Source organism: Pelodiscus sinensis, chromosome 6 (genome assembly GCF_052426305.1).
Source record: "Pelodiscus sinensis isolate ZL-2025 chromosome 6, ASM5242630v1, whole genome shotgun sequence".
Classification (NCBI taxonomy): domain Eukaryota; kingdom Metazoa; phylum Chordata; order Testudines; family Trionychidae; genus Pelodiscus; species Pelodiscus sinensis.
In genome coordinates this window covers 117,011,462-117,033,663 of record NC_143057.1, presented here as the reverse complement: position 1 = coordinate 117,033,663, position 22,202 = coordinate 117,011,462, and the positions used below count along the sequence as shown (strand labels likewise).

Genomic DNA, 22,202 nt, shown 5'->3' with positions numbered 1-22,202 from the left:
ACTGCTTCCCCCACACACTCTCTCAGCTCTCCTCCGCCTCCTGCCTCTCTCTCCATCTCTCTCTTTCTCTTCTCCCTCTGCTGCCTCTCATTCTCTCTCTGCTCTCCTCCGCCTCCTCTCTCCTCTGTCTCCGTCGGGGATGCACGCTCGTCCAGGCTCCACCCCCTGGCCATGTAAGTCACCGCTCCGCCCCCCTTCGCCTCCCGCCATGGTGCTCAGCTGACTTCTGCGCCGCTCAGCCGGCCAGCCGCGGGGGAGCAAGCGGCGCACGCGGCCGTTTGGGCCCTGCACTCCCCATGCAGCACGGGCCACCCAGAGGGAACAGCCAGCATTTTGGGCAACAGCATCGCCCAGAGGGAACAGCCAACATTTCAGCGTTACAGACTCTCAGACATTAGGCTACTATGATATGATAGATAAATAATAGATGGTTGTGGGATTCTCTGTGGCCTGCACTACTTTGCTATCTCCATATTTATGGCTCCAAGACAGGGGTGGAGAATCTTTTTTGGGGCACGGGCCACTGACCCACAGAAAAATCAGTGAAAAGCAAAAAAAAAAAAGCTTTGATTTACCTCTAAATGTCTTCTACAAGCCCAGGAAGTGTTGGCAATGCTGCTAAACAATATTGACCTCCTCTGGTTTGGCAAATTCTCTGGTTCTGCTCTGGTCAGGATCCCAAGGATGAAGTTCAATCTGTATATCTTTTTTGAGATGGTGTGATCTGCACACAGTAGTTAAGGTGTGGGAGTACCATGGATTTATATAGAGGCACTGTGATATTTATTACCTTATGATCTATCCTATTCCTAATGATTCCTAACATTGTTAGTTTTTCTGACTGGTGCTGGACACTGAGCAGATGTTTTCAAAGGACTATCCATGATGACTCCAAGATCTTTCTTGAGTGGTAGCAGCTAATTTAGAGTACATCATTTTGTATAGCTGGGATATTTCCCAATATGCATTACTTTACAATTATGAATATTTAATTTTATCTGCCATTTGTTGCCCAATCACCTAGGTTTGAGAGAGCCCTTTGTAGCTCTTGGCAGTCTACTTTGGACTTAACTATTTTCAATAATTTTGTACCATCTGCAAACATTACCATCTCGATATTTACTTCCTTTTCCAGATCATCTGTGAATGTTTAACAGCACTGGTCCCACTACAGATCTTTGGGGGATCCCCTGTATTTAACTCTCCAGTATGAAAGTTGAACATTTATTCGTTCCCTTTGTTTCCTATTTTAACTAGTTAATGATCATTCCTTCTTATCACAACTGCTTACTTTGCTTTAAAGCCTCTAGTGAGGGATCTTATCAAAGGGTTTTTCAAAGTCCTGGTATAGTATATCCACTAGATCACCCCATCCTCATGTTAGTTGACTCTCTCAAATAATTTTGATAGATTGGTGACACATGACTTGCCTTTACAAAAGCAGTGTTGACTCTTACACAACATATCATGTTTAGCTGTGTACGCTAATTCTGTTCTTTACTATAATTTCAGCCTGGTACTGAAGTTAGGCTTACTGGCCTGTAATTGCCAAGATCACCTCTGAAGCCTTATTTAAAAACTGGTATTACTTTATCTAAGAATACATTTCAAAGGTTTACTGTTCTATAAAGAGAGGGGGCAAAAGTTGAATTAAGCTACGCAACTTGAGCTTTGACAATTGCATAGCTTAAGTTGAAACAGCTTAGTTCAGTTTTTGGCACTGTCTACACAGCAGGAAGTCGAAGAAAGAACTCTCTTCTTTCAACTTCCCTTACTCCTCATAAAATGAAGGTTACAGAAGTTGAGAATGAGTCGTCCTCCAGCTCACTATTATTTCGAAATAATGGCTTGCAGTGTAGACACACTTTTTGTTATTTCAGAATAACACTGCTGTGTAGGCATAGCCTAAGGTGCCACAGGACTACTCGTTTTTAAAGTTACAGTGTAATAGAGCTCTCTCAGACTGTTTTTCAGGGTTGTCTTGTTCTCCCTTTACCAAAATAAAGTATTTTTGTTACCATGGAAACAAATAATCTCATTGGAATGGGCTCAAGTTTAATGTTACACACAAATGCAAAACAGTCATTTTTTCCCCTGGTTAATATATATCAATTCACATACTGGTTACTGTGCTTATATAAAAGCTGTAAACACCTACCTCCTGCCACTGAAGTTGGCATAACATCAAGACGGCTCAAAGTTGTATATGTCATCTTGCAAATAGGAATGTACAGTAAATAAAATTTCTGACTAAAATGCTCATTTACATATACTACCATTAAATCTTGCACCTAATACATATTGGCAGTTGGGTCTAAGCACTGAGAATGCTATAAATGTTTGGTGCTTACCTGGTTATAGGGCTCTTTTCTCCTACTCTTGCCTCCTCAATCTCATACGTTAAGCAATTCACATAAGGCAAAAATTGGCGTTGGGAATTCGTAAGGCAGTAACTGTTCCTTTGGAATCAATATCAAACAAGTACCTCAGCATGAAGCTAGGAGGCACCACTGGAAATGCTCTTTTGGATGAGAAGTAAAATAAAGGCTCTGGCCATTTGTGAATGATGAAAAGATTCCATGGTATTTCTCATAGTTTTTGTTTTTTCAAATGAGAGCACTATTCCTAGTTTACTGGCAAAACTATGATAGTTATATTCTATTTATATACATCTTTCCTACAATTTCAAGAGAATACTGGATTGTTCTTCACTTCTGACCCTAAATTATCAGGTAATTTCCCTGTACGTTGCTAAACAGCTTACATACTCTATGGAAGAGCACTTCTCTGAGCTATTTATTTTTATATGGCATATGGGGTGAAGTGAGGCTTACTAAATTAATCACTGGAAAGCACTGTGAAGTCCTGGAAGGAAAAGACTTATCACACTGCAAAATATTATTTAAATTCTAAAGAAAAAGAAAATAAATGACTTGTCCTACTGAGCATAAGTTCCCACACCCTTGAAGAAATACCATGTTTGTCACTGCAGATCCTACTAAATGAATGTAAATGGCCAGGGATACTCAGATCTCAGTGGGTCAGGAGCCAAAATTAGTGGTCAATATTATTCGAAAGAGCCACAGCAGTAGCTGGTTATAGTATTATATATTCATATTTAAACAGTATGACACACTTTACATAAAAGCAACACTGGTAAATGTGCTAGTAATATATATTTTATTTTATGTAAAGTATCAGAGGGGTAGCCGTGTTAGTCTGAATCTGCAAAAGCGACGAGGAGTCCTGTGGCACCTTATAGACTAACTGAAGTGTAGGAGCATAAGCTTTTGTGGGCAAAGACCCACTTAATCTATAAGGTGCCACATGCATCTGACGAAATGGGTCTTTGCCCACAAAAACTTATGCTCCTACACTTCAGTTAGTCTATAAGGTGCCACAGGACTCCTCGTCGCTTTTGCAGATTCAGACTAACACGGCTACCCCTCTGATACTTTACATAAAATAAAATATATATTACTAGCACATTTACCAGTGTTGCTTGGGCCCTTAAGGAGGAGATAAGGACACAGGGGTGAAGTTGGGGAAGGGGTGCATGAATGAGGGTTAGGGGGGTGAAAAGGGGCTCTGGGAGGGGGAATGAGTAAGTGTGTGTGTGGGGGTGGGGTGGAGCAGAAGGCCACCCCCACCCAAGAGCCAAACCAGGGCTGCTTGCTCTTACCCTTCCTGTCCCTGATCTGGACGCATGGCCAAGAAACACTGGAGATATTCCACAGAGATTTCAACAACCTACACCCCACCATCAACCTCAGCCTGGACCATTCTACACGAGAGATCCACTTCCTGGACACCACCGTACAAATCAACAATGGAAAATTAGACACCACTCTCTACAGAAAACCCACCGACTCATACAGTTACCTACATGCATCCAGCTCCCATCCAGAACACACCACACGATCCATCGTCTATAGCCAAGCCCTTCGATACAACCGCATCTGCTCTAACCCCACTGACAGAGACCAGAAGCTTCAGGATCTCTACCAAGCATTTATAAATCTCAACTACCCACCCAGAGAAATAAAAAAGCAAATTGAAAGAGCCAGACGAATACCTAGAAACCATCTACTTCAAGACAGACCCAAGAAAACCAACAATAGAACACCACTTGTCATCACCTACAACCCCCAACTTAAACCTGTCCAACACATTATCAATAAACTACAGCCTATATTGGAACAGGATACCATACTCAAAGAGGCTCTGGGAGACAGACCCATAGTCTCCTATAGACAACCACCTAACCTCAAGATGATTCTTACCAACCACCACAGGACATACCACACTAATACCAACCCTGGTACCTTCCCTTGCAACAAACCCCGTTGCCAGCTTTGTCCACATATTCATTCTGCTGATACCATTATTGGACCTAACCAAGTGAGTTATAAGATCAAGAACACATATTCCTGCGCATCCAGAAATATAATCTATGCTATCATGTGCCGAAAGTGTCCGTCTGCTATGTACATTGGACAAACATCTCAGACACTTCGCCAAAGGATTAATGCCCACAAAACAGATATCAGACAAGATCACAAAGAGAAAACAGTTTCTTGCCACTTTAACCAGAAAGGACACTCTCTAAATGACTTAGCCACCTGCATTCTGCTACAAAGACCTTTTACATCTGTACTTGAAAGGGAATCCTCTGAACTGTCATTCATGTTAAAATTCGACACTTGCCAACAAGGACTTAACAAGAATTTGAACTATCTCACCCATTACCAAGACAGTTTCCCCAATTATCACCTGTAATACCATTAACTCACAAACATCCCACTCTCCCTACCTTTAATATCATCAATTCACAGACACTTACCTTCCTTCCTCCCCCCCCCCCCCCCGCATCCCCCTTCTGTTCTGCAATGTGATTTGTCCTTTTCATATTTGTTCATTTTTTTAATTGTATCCTTTGGTATATACTTTCTTCCACTATTTGATCTGAGGAAGTGGGTCTGGCCCACGAAAGCTCATCATCTAATAAACCATCTTGTTAGTTTTTAAAGTGCTACATTGTCCTGCATTTTGCTGTCCCTGTCAGGGACTGATAGCAAAGTGCACAACTCCTTTGCCCCCTGCACTCTTCAGTCAGTGTGAGCAGCAAACTATGCCCTTTCCCCTCGCTTTCTGATGAAGGGGAACAGCCTGCAATGTCCCCAGATGAATCTGCAGGGTGTGTATGTGGAAAGGAGGAACGTCAGTTCCCCCCCTCCCCCATCCTTCCTAAAGGGCGTCTGAGGCTGGGAGGGCTAAGGAACACTCTCAACCAGCCTCTTTCACCTGCCTTGTGATTTTGTCTCTTCTGGTTTTATGAGAAGCAATTCCATTCCAGACACATCCCATTTTCCTGGAACAACCAAATCCTCACTTTGCTTTCAGTTATGATAACAGAAAGCTGTACACAGAATGTTGTGGTCCTAGCTCTTACCATTTAGGAGGAGGCCTTGAACAAACAGAAACTCTTCAAATATACAGTAGAGTTTCTCACAATAAGTAAGTTGTTAATGTAGTGCAAGTTGATAACTTAATTGGCTAACAATGAAAGCATTCTTATTGGTTAATAACTTAGATTGGTTAATAATTAAATCACAGTGTTTTAATATCATATGTTGCAAAGAGCCACAGGCGACACATTAAAGAGCCACTTGCGGCTCCTGAATCTATAGACAATAGGTTTAAAAAAACAAAAGGAAGTACTTCTTTATACGAAGCACAATCAAAGGAATGCTGTGATGGGCCAAAAGCATAACTGAATTCAAACGAAAAATCAGCAAAGTTCCTGGAAGATAGCTATTAACCAAGATGGTTGTGGATACAATTCCACGCTCTGAGTGCCTTTACAGCTCCTGCTGCCAAAAGTTGGGACCGGATGACACCAGACACCAAAGTTTCCTGTAAGCCGTGTGGCCAACCAGATGTTTAATGAACCCCACCCAGAGGCTCAGAGCCTCCACACAGGGAGTTCAGCTAGTAGGCTGGTGGAAGGGGATCCTCTCTCTGAGCAGCAGCAGCAGCATCTGCCTACTACAAGCTGAGGAGATCAAAGAGCAGGTAGAGAGGAGAGATGTGGGAAGGAAGGAGTAAGTGGCTGAAGGGGACTTGCAGGGTAGGGGAGTTTGGGGAGAGGAGGAGGAGAAAGGAATATGTGGGTGGGTGAGTATTGGCATTAGGGCGAGGTGGGGATGGAGAGACTTTTTTGTGCCATGTCCTGCCCTGACACCTAGCTAGGCTGATGGTGCCTGCAAAACTGAAGCAGGATTTCATCCCAGCCCCCAGCTGGGCTGGGGGTAGAGGGGACAGACTGCACAGAGGAAGGGAAAGGAAAGAGAGGGTGTGTGGGTGCTGGCATCTATTCAGTGAGGTGGAAGTGGGGGGAGTTTGGGGTGTCCTGACTTACTTGCTGCAGTTCATATGGGAGAGTGAGACCCCCTCTGTCTGGATTGGAGAAGGGGGGAAGCAGGCTGCATGGAGGGAAAGTGCCAGGACATTTGCATGATAGTATTTCAAACAAAGTTTACATAGGCGTTAATGGCTTAAGGTAAGAAAGAAAAAGATTCTTTTAACAGAATTGTTTTTGGATGCTGTAGATATCTAAAACTCTGATCATAATGATTTTTTCAAATCTTATATTAGTAATTAATTGTATTGCATTAAAGCCAGATCTTTGTTATCTGGTAGCATTCTGGCTCTTATGAGTCAGAAGTACCAAGTACTAGGTGTGATGCTAGTTGTTTTGCAGGATGAAAGCTTATGTGCAACCTCTTTGAAACATGCATCTGTCTACAAACCCTGAAGCCACACATTAATTTGCTCTGGGACTTCTACTTTTTGAGCTGGTGACACACACAAGGTGAAAGTTTCAAACCAGGAGACTTTTCTCTTTTTACGGGTCTGTTTCACTTGTATTTGTATAGCATGGATCCTATAAGCCTGAGTGAATGTCTTTTACTCAATTTTCCAGTGTCAGTAAATACTGTATTAATATTTGCAAGGACAGCATGACTATTTCTAGTTGACCCAGATTTGTTTAGAGCTCAGCTGCGTGTGGATAATATGCATTTTGGTGTGTTTACTAGCCTGAGTTAGAAAGGATGAAAATACATGTATTCCAAGGGTAGTGTTAAATTTCTTTTTATTTGATTTCATATTGAACAAACATTGTAAGCATTGCCCCTTATTAATTATCCCTTTTTAATATATTTTTTCCACACCTATGGACGGTTTAAAATATATATTTTTATCTAGATTTTTTGCTTGTACTAGTGGTGCATGTCCACACACTACCTCAACTCGGTATTGCACATAAGAAAATTCAACCTGCCCAAGGATGGAAAATTTTAGAGGGAGCATTAACAGATCACTCAAAATTGCCATGTTGTACTCTTTCCCTCTGAAGCATCTGGCATTGGCCATTGTTAGACAGCAGATACTGGGTTAGGTGGACCATTGCTTTGACCCATATGACCATTTTTACATTCTTATTTACTAATGTAACTAATGATGAAACACAAACAAAAGTCTCATCAGATGGGTATTATTTCCATACTATTAGCATTTATTACAGAGGAATATGGAAAATGGATAGAGATTTGGTAGTTCGTGAGGTATTCTTGGTAGACTAAAATAGTAGTGATACATTTATGAAACGTAGTATTCTCACTATATAGCGTCCACATTATCTTTCTCAACAACAGGATTTGTAGATTAGAAACAGACATAAGGAAGTGATGACCCATAAAAAGAAAAATATGAAAGAGCCAGGAGGAGGTATTTATGCCATGTCCTGCCCTGTTAAATGTTAAAGACAAAGCACAAAAAAGGTTTAAACATGCAGATGGACCAGCTATTTAGAAGGAATGTATCCAGGGCAGCTTAAAGAATATTACTACTGTAATGCTACTTTTGAAATGTATGGTACTTTCATCCTTCACCTAGATACTTTTGTGATAATTCCCAAGCTATGAAGAGCATTAACATTTTCCTTAGTATGCTGGAATTAATACAGACACTGCCATTTTTGTGCAACACTGCAGTTTCTATGAATTTGAAAATCCTCAGTGATGAGAACAAATATTTGTACAAGCCAACTGGTCTCCAAAAGAGGACCTTACAACTGTTACCTCACAAGCCTTTAGAGCTTTTTATTCGTAAGCCATCGCCCCTTTTTCCAGCATCCTCCCATCTCTGTCATACCATACACATTGAGTTTGGGGAAAGATCCACTTGTGAACCCAAAAATAAGTTAAAGAATCAGTAAGACCTCCTCACATGACCTCAATGCAAGCTTAATCATTCACTGGAGACTTTGTTCATTTCCACCACACAAAAGCCTGCTGTTATTTCCCATGTTTACAGTAGATTATTAGCTTAAGAAATGCTGAATCATAAGTCTTACAGAAAAATGGATGCATGTGGTACCTGTCAAATCCTACAACACTCAAGCTTCTTTCCCCTGTAGCTACAGCTTCACCTTCCTTTTAACTCTGTCAAGAGATTTTAAAAGCCATTGTTGCACCCTGGAGTCTTGAGAAGTTGAGATAAGCATATGGAGTTAGCAGACACAGTAATGATATGTTTAACTAGACAGTATCCTTAGGATAAGCTGAGTTCAGAATAAGAAGTACAGATTCCTAGAGGCAGAGAAAGTTTCTTTGGATGGAAGCTACAGCTCTTAAGATTCCAACTAACATAGTTTGAGAATGTTACAGCCCTCTTATTTCCTTTTCAGCTGCTACTTCCTCAAACATACCTATCCTGACTCTGTACTACTCACACTTTCCATAATCCCTCGACACGGTGATTATATCACTCACTGTATTGCAATGCTGCAATAAAAATTATGACAGGCATAAAGTGTGAGGAGCAGGGAACAAACCTCACAAGACAAATCAGGTTTCATAAGCAGCTGAATATTTTCCTATATTCTTTACATTGAGAAGTAACAGTCTTTAATTAAATTGGTAAGAGATGATAAACAGAAATTAAAAGGTACAGTGACTAAAGTAAAATCCATGCAAGCTGTGAATGGACAGGTCTAACCTGTATTAACACTAATCTGTCATCTCTGATGTCCACAGGAAGGTGATGTAAATTTTCTGATGTTATAAAGTTATATTTTATGGTGATCGTAGGTCCACTATATTAAATTTACTCAACCTTTAATGGAAAACATTCTTCAGAATTAAAAAAAAATGGTAGTCTTTGCTCAGAAGACAATTTGGAAAAAGCTTGCATAGAAACTGAATTACTTCTCATATCATCTAATGAATCTTGAATTATGACTGTCTGCATTCTGTTCTCTGCCTAAGATAATTGCTTTCTTAGTTTAAAACTGTATACCCTAAAATTAAAAATATGTAGTTTTAAAGTATTATCTGCTTTTTTTAAGGTTTTCCTGCAGCCTTCATAAAGTGCACTTTTTATTATGTGTACCACAGTTTCTTAATGTTCCTTCAGAGGCATATTCATATCCTGACGGGTTCAAATAAGGCTCTAGTCCACTGATGCTGAAACAGAGTTTTAACCACAGTGGCTATCAGATTACTTTCATCCCTCCTTTTCACAGAATACTCCTAAGAATATTTAACCCTTATGATATAAGTGTGATATGATATCATGACATACAGAGTACAGAGGATGAAGAACAGGCCACTTTGTGATGAGGAGACTACAATGGATTGGGCACACACCCAGGTCCCAATCCACGGAGGTCAAGAACCTATATACTGTACTGACAACAAGAGAAGAGGAGCACCCTAATGGTTGGGGAAAAGGAGCCTCTGCCCTGAGATTGGAATCTCATTTCCTCCACACTCAAGAGTAGAAGAAATGGGATGTTGATGGCTGTGAATTCCCTTCTGAGGGAATGGAGGCATCAATCTGCTGACCTATCATGATGTCCTAGGTGGTATGCTGCCTGCTTGGATCCTATGTCCGATACATTACAGAATAGTTGTCAAGATTCATTCTTCTCACCCATTCACGTGGGAACTAACGATACTACCTATAACTCAGAGCATATCAGCATTGACTACAGTGCTCTGTGAACGAAGGTGAAGGAGGTTATTCTTGGGCATCCCTCCCAATTTCTGCATGAAGTACAGGCAGGGAAACAAGGGAGGAGACTGCATTAATAATCAAGTGTGTGTGTGTCTAGTTGAAGCCCTCTAGCTGAAAAAAACAGGAGTGATATCTTTGTAGACGTATATTACAGATGACGAAATCAGGAGGAGGATGTGAATGAGGTATTTTTAGAACTAAAATACCCAGAACACAAAACCTGGTATTAATGGGGGACTGTAGCTACTCAAACATCTGTTGGAAAAGTACTAAGGGAAAATACAAAATGGTTCTTTGAATGTACTGGGAAAAGAGAGTTACTCACCCTGTGCAGTAATGGGAGTTCATAGAGATGTGTGTCCCTATGGGTGTTCCACTGTGGGTCCTCGCACTAGCAACTGGAGATTTTTCTAACAGTGCCCTGCAGCACTGCGCATGTGCAATAGCATCTCTTTGTGCGATGCCCCTATTCCTTCTTTACTTTGGTTCTGGCCCTGAAAGAGGCTCCAAAGAAGAGGAAGGAGGGAGGGTAGTGGAGCACCCACAGGGACACACTTCTCAAAGAATCCCTGTTACAGCACAGGGTGAGTAACTCTCTTTTCTTCTGCAAGTGATGTCCCCATGGGTGCTCCATTCAGGGTGACTACAAAGCAATGTTTGTATTGTAGAGACGGGTCTGGACACCTACCCCGAAAATTGTGGACAGCACTACTTGTTCCACTGGATGTTGCTGGGGAAATTGCAGAGGTAAAAGTGTAATGTTTTGTGAAGGTATGGTGGGAAGACCACATTGCCACTTTACAAATCTCTTCTGGTGGGACATTGTTCAGGAAGGCTGTGGTGGAAGCCACCGCTCTGGTGGAATACTTAAAAACTTAGCTAAAGCAATCCCGGGACAGTCCACAACATTCTTAGAGAACTCATGGAGGAGGGATGAAGTCCCGAAGGACTGGACAAGTGCAAACATAGTACCTATCTTGAAATGCAGAGTAAAGAGGACCTGAGGAATTACAGACCAGTCAGCCTAACTTCTGTTCCTGGAAAGAATCTGGAAGAAATTAATTAATTAATGTTTAAGCACCTAGGTCCATGGTGTCCAACTAACTACACTCAACTGGCCAAATAGCCGAATTGTTCAAGCCAACTGGCCACACTCAGCCGTCCAAATATCCACAGGTGGCTAGTAGTCAGCGTGCTAGACACCACCAGACTTACGTGATAACGGCAATAAACAGTAGCAAGAAGCAATAGCCAACATGGATTCTTTTTATAATGGAGTGTAGAGTATGCTAATAAAATCTGCAGATGACATAAAACAGAGATTGCAAGCCATATTGGGGACAGAATCAGATTTCAGAACAATCCTGAGAAACTGAAGAATTGGTATGAAACCAACAAGATGAAATTCAATGAAGACAAGTGCAAAGTACCACATGTGCTGAAGAAAGCAAAATCAAATACGTAACAACAAAATAGAGAATAATTGGCTAGGCAGTAGTACTGCTGAAAAGAATTTGGGGATTATAGTGGATTACAAACTGAACATAAGTCAACTACGTGATGCAACTGCAAAAAAAGTCTAATACCATTCTAGGATATTTTAACAGGAGTGTCAAAAGATACTGGGAGGTAATTTTCTCCTATTATTTTCCACTGGTGAGGCTTCAGCTGGAGTATTATTTCCAGTTGTGGGCACCAACTTTAGGCATGGACAAATTGGAGAGGTTCTAGAGGAGTACAACAAAAGTGATAAAAGGTTTAGAAAAACTGATCTATGGGAAAAGTTTAGCAAAATTGGGTGATTTTAATTCTGAGAAAAGTGAAGGGGAACTTAGCAGAAGTCTTCATATATATGAAGAGTCATTGTAAAGAGGATGATGGTGATCAATTGTTCTTGATGTCCACTGAAGGTAGAACAAGAAATGATCAGGTTAATCTGATGCAAGGGAGATTCAGGTTGGATAGCAGAAAAAAGCTTTCTAACTATAAAGACATTTAAGTATATAGGTGACTCAGGAAGTTTTTGGAATCTCTACAGCTAGAGATTTTTAACAGTTAGCTGACATCCCAAGACAGCCCAGATGGCTGAAATCACAAGTCTTGGCACTTCCCTGTGTGACTTAAACCTTTAGCCCTGCTGCTAAATGCAGGGAGATGATTGTGAGGCTATGCTAGTAAATACTACACTGTTCTTCCAGAAAAAGCTACACAATTGAGAACCACAATTTGCATAGCTTTTTCCGCTTCTTTTTTTGGAAGAGGCTTTTCCTACATTTCGCCCCTCTATACTGGGCCAAACGTCCAGAAAGACCGCCTTTTTCTGAACATCCCTTCTTCCTCATAAAATGGGGTTTACAGGGATGCCGAAAAAGTGCGTCTGCTTTTCCAAAAGCAATTTCGGAGGAGCAGACGCGTTCCCTGTAGCGTAGACATAGCCTGAGATAGACAGAAGTGAGCACCTAAAAAGCAGGAAGGACTATCACAGAAATAGCTCCCACAAACCCAGTCCTTTTTTTATTTTAAATACTGTACTACTTGTTAGTCTAGACTTTTACAAAGTATATGTACACTTAAAGAAATATGTGATATTTTGAACTTTTTGGGATAAAATCTAAATTTGCCAAGCACTGTACAATTTTTCCACAGGATGTAACATCACCTTTTTTATTTCATTTGGATCAGTGAGTAGATGAATTCTAAAATAAAGTGGGCGCATCCCACACCATTATCAGCAATTACATGGTGGCCTCTGGAACTGGTGGGACTTGATTTTTCCCACCTTCTATATCTAAGATTCTAAGAAAGCGGTGCTCTAAGAACACGCACTGACATCAACTGAATTGTTACAAGTAAGGCGAGTGAACCTGAACATTTTAAAAAGGCAGAAAAGGAAATAACTATAAAAAGTGCACAACAGCACATCACAAACAAATGGCTATGTTTTGTCCACATTAACAATCAAGTCCTGTGTCTTCAGGACAAGTGGAAATATACTGAGTTGAAAGTCCAAGTAGCAATGTTCTAGAGAACTATCACCTACTGCTTTTTTGTCATAACAGAACAAGTGACTTAAAAATCTTCCTGTTTAAAAACAATTGCTATGGCTGGTCTATGGAGAACAGAAAAAAAAATCAACTGCTTCTTTGATAAAGATTCAGAATATTTTTCACTAACTCAAAACTTAACCCAGACTTCATGAAGGGAAATAAAATTGATCTAGTATAATTTAAATCCAATTTCTCTTATATCTATTTAGTCATAGAAAATTCAAGTCCCTTTCCCTCTGAATTTAGTTGGAAAATTAGTTTAAATATTTTTAAAAGATTTATATTTACCTGATGATTCTCTGAGCAGCATACTGATGAAGTGAGCGGAACTGTGCTGACATATTTGCTAAGGCTGCCAGACAATTTGTATGAAGGTATTTGTCCTGTTGGAAAAAAGGGGGAAAAACACATCAAACTATCCTTTTCATATATAGTGAGACTTGTCATAAGAAACCACTCAAAGGACTAACAAACATCCGTTGCTTAACAGAGGTGGTCTTCTATGAAGGTGGAGCAGAAATGCACTTTTGTATATTAGACATTGCTTTTAAAATGGTCTCTTCAAATATGAATTTGCCTAATAAGGGTGGTCTCTTGTACAGATTTCAGTGTACATAAATATTTTAAAATAGAAGTTGATACATAATAGGATCAGGAACATAATGGATAAATGGTACTGAAAATCTATATTGTTTTATTTTCTCTCCATTCCTCTGCCTGAATTCTCTCTGGCCTTACCCAACCCTTTTTGCCCTATACTCTTTGACCTCCATATTAATTATTTCAGAACATTCAAAACTGTCTACTACTATTATTAATATGGTACTTCATAAGTTCTGCCCCTATTTAGTTGGTGTTTCTGAAGGCCATTTTAACTGCCACCTTTCCAGATAAAATGTTTAAACACTAGCACTCTCAGAGAACTGCATAACACTGACAAAACTATGGAATCCACAATTCTATGTCTTATGCAGTATTTATGGATCCTGTTCACAGGAAAAAGGCAAGTAAACATGGACTATGCTACTCCTCAAAGGAAGAGAATAAGTTTTAAGAAGCATATTGGAGGGATTAATTTATTGTAATACTCGGTTGCTCATTGTATACTCACCTTTTGGAGAAAATTAGATTCTCCTCTCCCAGGCTCTTTCTCTAATCATGTTTAACTAACCTCTCTATAACATGGAGCAATGCTTAATCATTTCCTTCATTAAGAAGTTGTTCTTCCTGCTCTAGACTAATATATGCATGTATTCTTCCTAAGAATAACACAGACCTCCCAATGTTACATAAAAATATATCAATTAGAAGGGAAGATTCTTGGAAAACATGAAGTGGCCTCTGACTCATTTTATAACTTATTCTGCCAGTGTCCAAGGAATTAGTATCTGTATTGGAGCAATCAATACAGTAAATTGAAATCAGACATATATTCAAAAATCCACTTACCTGTGCTCCCATTTTCAAAGCATAAAGATCTTCTTGTGAGCAAGAAGATTGATTCAGCATTGTTGGCTAAAATTTACTCATGACTCAGGAAAAAAAAAGTAGGGTGGAGAGGAGGAATGGGAGAACTTCTGAATATACTAGTAAAGCCTCTAACTGAAACCAGAGGGTAGACCTGATAAATATTTGGAATTAAAATGCAACCTATTTAACAAGAAACCATTTATTGGTTAAATAGCTCACAAACCCTTATTTCTGTTTATAAAATCTTACTTGACAAAATATTGCTTACATTTAATTCAGTATAAACTATCAGCTTCCTTTCCTTCCATTCCATTGTGTTTGCTATCTCATGAAAAAGAAATTACAGTCAATTAATGTCTGTTTTAAGATGTTAAAATAAGGGTAGTGTTAAGATAATTATATAGTAATAAAATTATTTGTTTATATGGTGTGACCACATAGAGATGATGATGATTTTGGTTTTAAATTATTTGATCTAATACTATCAACACCATGCTTTAGTTGATTTTATTGCAAAAATTTCTCCACATTTTTAGCAATGAAAGAAATGTGCAAAAGTCTATAATATATTTTACATGTCTGCTATACTCTTTAAAGAAATATTGAGAAACACTTAGAGGATACTTGAGGATCCACAAAATATAAACTAATAGATTTAGAGAAGACAAAAGCGAAATAATGCATGATGAGCAATATCTTTGAAACAACTACGCTTTGCCACAGATCTCTTAATTATATTTATAAGAAAAAGGTTTTTTCTCAGAAAAAAGCATAGTTAGGGTGGAAGAAAAGTACGTTTAACACTCCAGTTTATAAAACTATATAATCAAATAATAAGGAACCAAAATACATACTTCAATATGATTTAATAAAGGTGCAAACTCTCTAGTCTGGCACCTCACTGGTGCCAAACCACGGGAGGTCAGTACTGTCTAGCAGCATTACCAATACTTCCACTGCTTAGTGGGCTCTTAAGACACTTAGGGGTAAATTAGAGATAAACAACAGCACAGAACACTAAGTGGTAGGACTGGTGGCTGTAAACTAGCTTTATGGGATCATGGGAAACTTGGCCACACCCATGATAACTAGACATCCAGCTAAAAAAATCGTGCTGGACCATGGATGTTGCTGGATCAGAGTGTGCTGGACTAGAGAGGTTCAACCTGGATAGGTTAAATATCCTACACTTCATTTAATTATATGGTGTGCTGATACTCTTTTCTGGGAACTATGCAACTATTACTATGCTTGGCGTTTGTATGTTCGTAATTAAAGCAGCTGAACTGAATAATATCACAGAAATTGCTTTACAAATTCAGAAGCACTTCATGCCGTCCCCGAATACTGACCTTTTTTCTGCCTCCTCTGTGTTTATGTTTTATTCCGGAAAGGGTTCCTTTTGTGTTTTTTGCTTTTTAGTTTTTTACCACTGTTTGGAACTGAACTCCAGCTGATAGAAGACTGCAGATATATATACACTACATCTGTAAGATTTAAATAAAACTCTTACCCTTGTCCTTGTCATGTTGTACTGAATGGTTCTTATCACGACCAATATCAAAAGACTCCCCAGTGAAATTTCAGTTAGAACACGCTCTGAATACCAAGTGATATTTTTCAATATCTGCAACAAGGAAAAATACAGCTTTGAACACCAAGTTTCAATTGTGAATGAGATGACAAAATCATGCAGTTCTTTGGCTCTCACTTCACTGAAGACATGTAAATTAGCCTCTAAGTTCAATACATTAAAATGTATCGTATTCCAGATTTTCAAAGGGTGTCGCAGTAATCTCCAACTTGAAGATTTCATGTGGAAAAGGCGTGAAGAAGAGATATGTGAATGAAAAATTACCGGTGTGTTGAACTAATTTTAATTTGTGCACGCATACATATATACACCTATGCCAAAGTAAACCTGTATTGAAGATTATTTAAGGGACCAGCAAAGATCAGTTGCTTACCATGACTAGAGTGCCTATGTTCTATGTGCAACACAAATAAAGTAATAATAGCAATAGCTCACTAAAGGAGAAGAATCCTACTCAGGACATTTGGGAATACTCTGGACAGACTAATGAAACAGGAAGTTGTCCAATAAGGGTGGTTAAATGTAGAGATTTTACTCTATGTAAGTGAAAGTTATAAGTATGAGTTAAGGTTCAATGCAAAAAATGAGATTTACAAAAAAATGTGTAGCACCATAAAATGCATAAACAAAATCTATACAGTAGTTTCACAATTTATTAGCTAACCTGCTCTTTTAAGAGACTAGTCAAAAATATCCTCAAATTAAGCATACTGTTCAGCTTAATTTTTATTATTAATACTAGAAGATTCATCTGGTGTTGCTTAGGTCCTTAACTCGGTTTTTGTTTTTCTTAATTGAAATCATTGCGCTGGGGATGAGTGGTTCAGTATGAAGCCCTCTCTCACCACAGCAGCTTGGGGCTAGGGATGTGAACAAGTAATGGATGATGATTACTGGGTAATGGTTAACCTTTACCTGGGAGCAATACCCAGCCTGCTAAGGCTGTTCCAGGCCCACGGGGCTCCCAGCACACACAGACTGGGAGTCAGCAGCCCAGTGTGGGTCAGGAAGCAAACAGGCTGGAGCCACCCTACCCGTGGTGAGGAGGCCCCTCCAGCCCACCCCTTTTTAATTAGTTAACCAGTTAAACTTATTGTTTAATTGGTTAACTAATTAAATGGGATTTTAAATCCCTACTTGTGGCCAGGGGGGAAGTGCCTCTCCATGGCTGCTGCAGCACCAGTGGGGCACAGCTGGGGGAGGGGTGCATGATCCTCAGCTGGGGCTGGTCTAAGTTCATCTGCCCCTTGTGCTCCACAGCCAGATTGAGGAATGAAACAAACTGCACTTCCCCCTCATTCCCTGATGAAGGGGAACAGCCAGCAATGTTCCTGTATGCAGGGGCGGCCCGTGACTATAGGCCGATTTGGCTGTCGCATAGGGCGCCACCTTCAACGGTGCCCAGGACGCCCAATGATGACATCACCCCACTGATGGCCGTGCAGGCGGGGGCGCCGATCACGTGTTCTGCCTGGGTCGCCTGCTGCCGCAGCCCGCCTCAGGCCACTCCTGCCTGTCTGAATGAGGGGTACCTGGTTGGGTGGTAAGCTTGGGGCTGGGGCACTTCCAGATCGGAGTGGAGGGGGACATGCCCCCAGGCAGCCCCTTTTACTTGGTGATTCTGTTTCTTTTCTGTATGGTTCTATGCATCCCCGAATGCATAAGGGATGGGACTGAACCCTCCTCCCCCCTCCATAACCAAACGCTTACCTTGCTTTAAGTTACAATAAGAGGAAGCTGTATACCAAATTTGGTGGTCCTAACTGATTAGGAGGAGTTCTTGAACAAACAAACAAACAAACGGCTGGATGGACAGACAGGTGCTCTAGCTCACAGACAAAAACACTCTAAAATATGTTATATTATTAATATAAACAGCCACACCGTTAAAGGAACAGAATTGTCAGCCTCTGAATGGTCACTTGTGACAGGTTTAACTCAACATTAGTAACAAAATGAAACAAGGAATGGTCTCATTTAAAAAAAAAAAAGCCAGCACAAAATTCCAAATACATCAGTTTAACACAGATAGAATTTCAGTTTTACCAGGAAAGATCCACGGAGCTACATCAGAAACATTTTAGACTAAATCCACACTGAACAAAAAACTCGCACTATCCAACCTAGAACGAGCTACGCTAAAGGAGTGAGTTCTCTGCACCTTTTTATCTGCTATGCATCTTGATGGTGTACAGTTTACAAATTAAATAAGAGTCCATAGAGAAGTCTATGCCACAAGCAACAGCAGAGACCATGGCCACCTTTTGCTTCTCCAGCTGGAGTTTTAAGGAATTGTTACGACTCATTTTATTCACTAGATTCTCCTCCATGTCCAGCACCAGATCATCTTTTATAAAGTATTGAATTGAAAGCTTTCAGGCTCAGCTGCCCCCTTAAAAGTACTATTTTGTGCATCTATGCTATACCCCAGGCACTTCCTTCCTGTAATTAAACTTCTAGTTTAAGAATCAAATTAAAAGCAGCTCTTGGCAGAGCTCAAAATGGACTGGTATGGACCAACGTATCAGCACTTCAGTGACTCCTGAGGCTTCAGCTATTCTTCAGGAAGCCCAGGATGTATCGAAGTTCTATATCCTACTTCAAAGTTAGGGATATCACCACTGGGTCGCCTTCCCTATAGCACTGAGGCCAATCCAGCCTAATATCTACTTTCATCCTAGTAGAAGGAGCCCTGCATAAGGAATAGGAGGGTGAGAAGGTGGGAGAATATGCAGTGGCAATATCTCTTCTTTAGATGGCACCAAAAAAGGCCAATACTCTTCCTTTTCTAAGTGAAAGTTCTTCAGATGACAAACAGTTTTACCCGTTCTAAAGTAGCAGCAACAAAATTTACTCCTCTGGTCTTCTGATTTTTACAGCCTGTAGAGTAATAGTCTTTGGGGGAAATCTTTCTGACATGAAGGGGCAGGTCAATAGAATGTACAAAAACTCAAAAAATAATATCAAAATGTTTTTTAAATACATCAGAAGCAGGAAGCCAACTACACAACAAGTGGGATTCTTGATCGAGACGCTAAAGGGGCACTCAAGGATGATAAAGTCATTTCAGAGAAGCTAAATGAATGTTTTGCTCCAGTCTTCATGGCTGAGGATATTGGGGAGATTCCCAAACCTGAGCCATTCTTTTTAGGTGACAGATCTGAGGAATTGTCCCAGATTGAGGTGTCAGTAGAGGTGGTTTTGGGACAAACTGATAAATTTAACAGTAACAAGTCACCAGGACTGGATGGCATTCACCCAAGAGTTCTGAAAGAACTCAAATGTGAAATTGCGGAACTATTAACTATGGCTTGTAACCTATCCTTTAAATCAGCTTCCTTACCTAATGACTGGAAAATAGCTAACAAAATGCCTATATTTAAAAAGAGCTCTTGAGGTGATCCTGGCAATTACAGACCAGTAAGTCTAATGTCAGTACCAAGCAAATTAGTTGAAACTATCGTAAAGAATAAAAGTGTCAGTGACATGGATGAATATAATTTGTTGGGGGAAGTCAACATGGTTTCTGTAAAGGGAAATCATGCCTTACTAATCTGCTAGAGTTCTCTGAGGGGGTCAACAAACATGTGGACAAGGGTGGTCTAGTGGATATAGTATACTTAGATGTCCAGAAAGTCTTTAACAAGGTCCCTCACCAAGTCTCTGAAGTAAAGTAAGTTGTCGTGGGATAAAAGGGAAGGCCCTTTCATGGATTGATAACTGAGTATAAGACAGGAAACAAAAGGTAGGAATAAATGGTAAGTTTTCTGAGTGGAGAGAGGTAACTAGGGGGGTCCACCCAAGGGTGTGCCCTGGGACCAATCCTATTCAACTTATTTATAAATTATCTGAAAAAAGGGGTAAACGGTGAGGTGGCAAAATCTGCAGAGATACCAAATTGCTCAAGATAATTAAGACCAAAGCAGACTGTGAAGAGCTTCAAAAAGATCTCACCAAACTAAGTGACGGGGCAACAAAACGGCTAATGACATTTAATGTTGATAAATGTAAAGTAATGCACACTGGAAAAAAAGTCCCAACTATACATACAATATTATGGGGACTAATCTGGCTACAATTACTCTAGAGAGAGATCTTGGAGTCATCGTATATAGTTCTCTGAAAACATCCACTCAGTGTGCAGTGGCAGTCAAAAAAGCAAATTCCCTCTGAGGGGGAGGGAATGCCAGTTGTTAGGAAGAGGCAGGTGTTAGTAGTGGTTGATTCAATTGTTAGAAACATAGATAGTTGGGTTTGTGATGATCGGGAGAACCATATGGTCACTTGCCTGCCTGGTGCAAAGGTTGCGGATCTCTCGAGGCAACTAGATAGACTTATGTGTAGTGCTGGGGAGGAGCCGGTGGTCGTGGTACATGTAGGTACCAATGACGTAGGGAAGGGTAGGAGAGATGTCCTCGAGGCCAAATTTAGGCTGCTAGGAAAGAGATTGAAACCCAGGACATTTACAGTGGCATTCTCGGAAATGCTTCCAGTTCCATGCACAGGTGCAGGTAGGCATGCAGAGCTTCAGAGTCTTAATGCGTGGATGAGATGATGGTGTAGGGAAGAGGGGTTTGGATTGATTAGGAACTGGGGACACTTTTGGGCGAGAGGGAGCCTATACAGAAAGGATGGGCTCCACCTAAACCAGGGTGGAACCAGACTGCTGGCACTAAACATTAAAAAGACCGTAGATCAGTTTTTAAACTAAGAGATGGGGAAAGCCGATTGGTGCGGAGATGCATGTAAATCGGAGGGAGACTTCTCTTACAGGAGAATCCATTGATAGAGATTCTCTAAGCTACAGTCTGAAAGAGAGGAGGGGAGAGGACAAACCATGGGCCAGAGCAGACAAACAACCGCATATAAATGAATCCAATGCATCAAGGAAGCGCAGACAAATAAGCAGTGGCAAATTCTACACAAATGCTAGGAGTCTGACTAATAAGATGGGTGAACTCGAGTACCTCGTATTAAAGGAGGAGATTGATATAATAGGCATCACTGAAACCTGGTGGAATGAGGAAAATCTGTGGGACACAATCATACCGGGATATAAAATATATCAAAAGGATAGAGCAGGCCGGGTGGGTGGCGGGGTGGCACTGTATGTGAAAGATAATGTAGAATCAAATGAAATAAAAATATTAAATTAATCAACATATTCCATAGAATTGCTACGGATAGTAATTCCATGCTCCAATAAGAAGAAATTAGCAGTACAGCTATATTACCGACTACCTGACCAGGACAGCGATACTGACATTGAAATGCTGAGGGAGATTAGAGAGGCTACCAAAATAAAGAACTCTATAATACTGGGAGATTTTAATTATCCCCATATTGACTGGATACATGTCACCTCAGGAAGAGAAGCAGAGACAAAATTTCTCAATGGCTTAAATGACTGCTTCTTGGAGCAGCTGGTGCAGGAACCCACAGGGGAGAGGCAATTCTCGATTTAGTCCTGAGTGGAGTGCAGAATCAGGTCCAGGAGATAACCATTACAGGACCGCTTGGGAATAGTAACCATAATATAATAACATTTAACATTCCTGTGGTGGGAAGAACACCTCAGCAGTCCAGCACCTTGGCATTTAATTTCAAAAAGGGGAATTACACAAAAATGAGGAGGTTAGTTAAACAGAAATTAAAAGGCACAATGACTAGAGCCAAATCCCTGCAAGCTGCATGGAAACTTTTTAAAGACACCATAATAGAGGCCCAACTTAAATGTATACCCCAAACTAAAAAAGTTCTTCTTCACATAGCATGTAGTCAACCTGTGGAACTCCTTGCCAAAGGAGGCTGTGAAGGCTAGGACTATAACAGAGTTTAAAGAGAAGCTAGATAATTTCATGGAGGTTAGGTCCATAAAAGGCTATTAGCCAGGGGATAGAATTGATGTCCCTGGCCTGTTTGTCAGAGGCTGGAGTAGGATGGCAGAAGACAAATCGCGTGATCATGGTCTTCGGTCCACCCTCTCTGGAGCACCTGGTGCCGGCCAC

The 22,202-nt window shown here is 40.4% G+C and overlaps 1 protein-coding gene across 3 annotated transcripts in view; it reads right to left on the bottom strand.

Annotated features, from left to right (window-relative positions):
- DYM (dymeclin) overlaps positions 1-22,202 on the bottom strand; it is a 326,106-nt gene that overhangs the window by 120,418 nt on the left and 183,486 nt on the right. For all 3 annotated transcript variants that reach the window (XM_075932691.2, XM_075932685.2, XM_075932689.2), the window contains exons 13-14: positions 16,114-16,227; positions 13,419-13,513 (exon numbers count right to left, since the gene is read on the bottom strand). In XM_075932691.2, the coding sequence (XP_075788806.1) occupies positions 13,419-13,513; positions 16,114-16,227 (209 nt within the window). The remainder of the gene's footprint in view (positions 1-13,418; positions 13,514-16,113; positions 16,228-22,202) is intronic.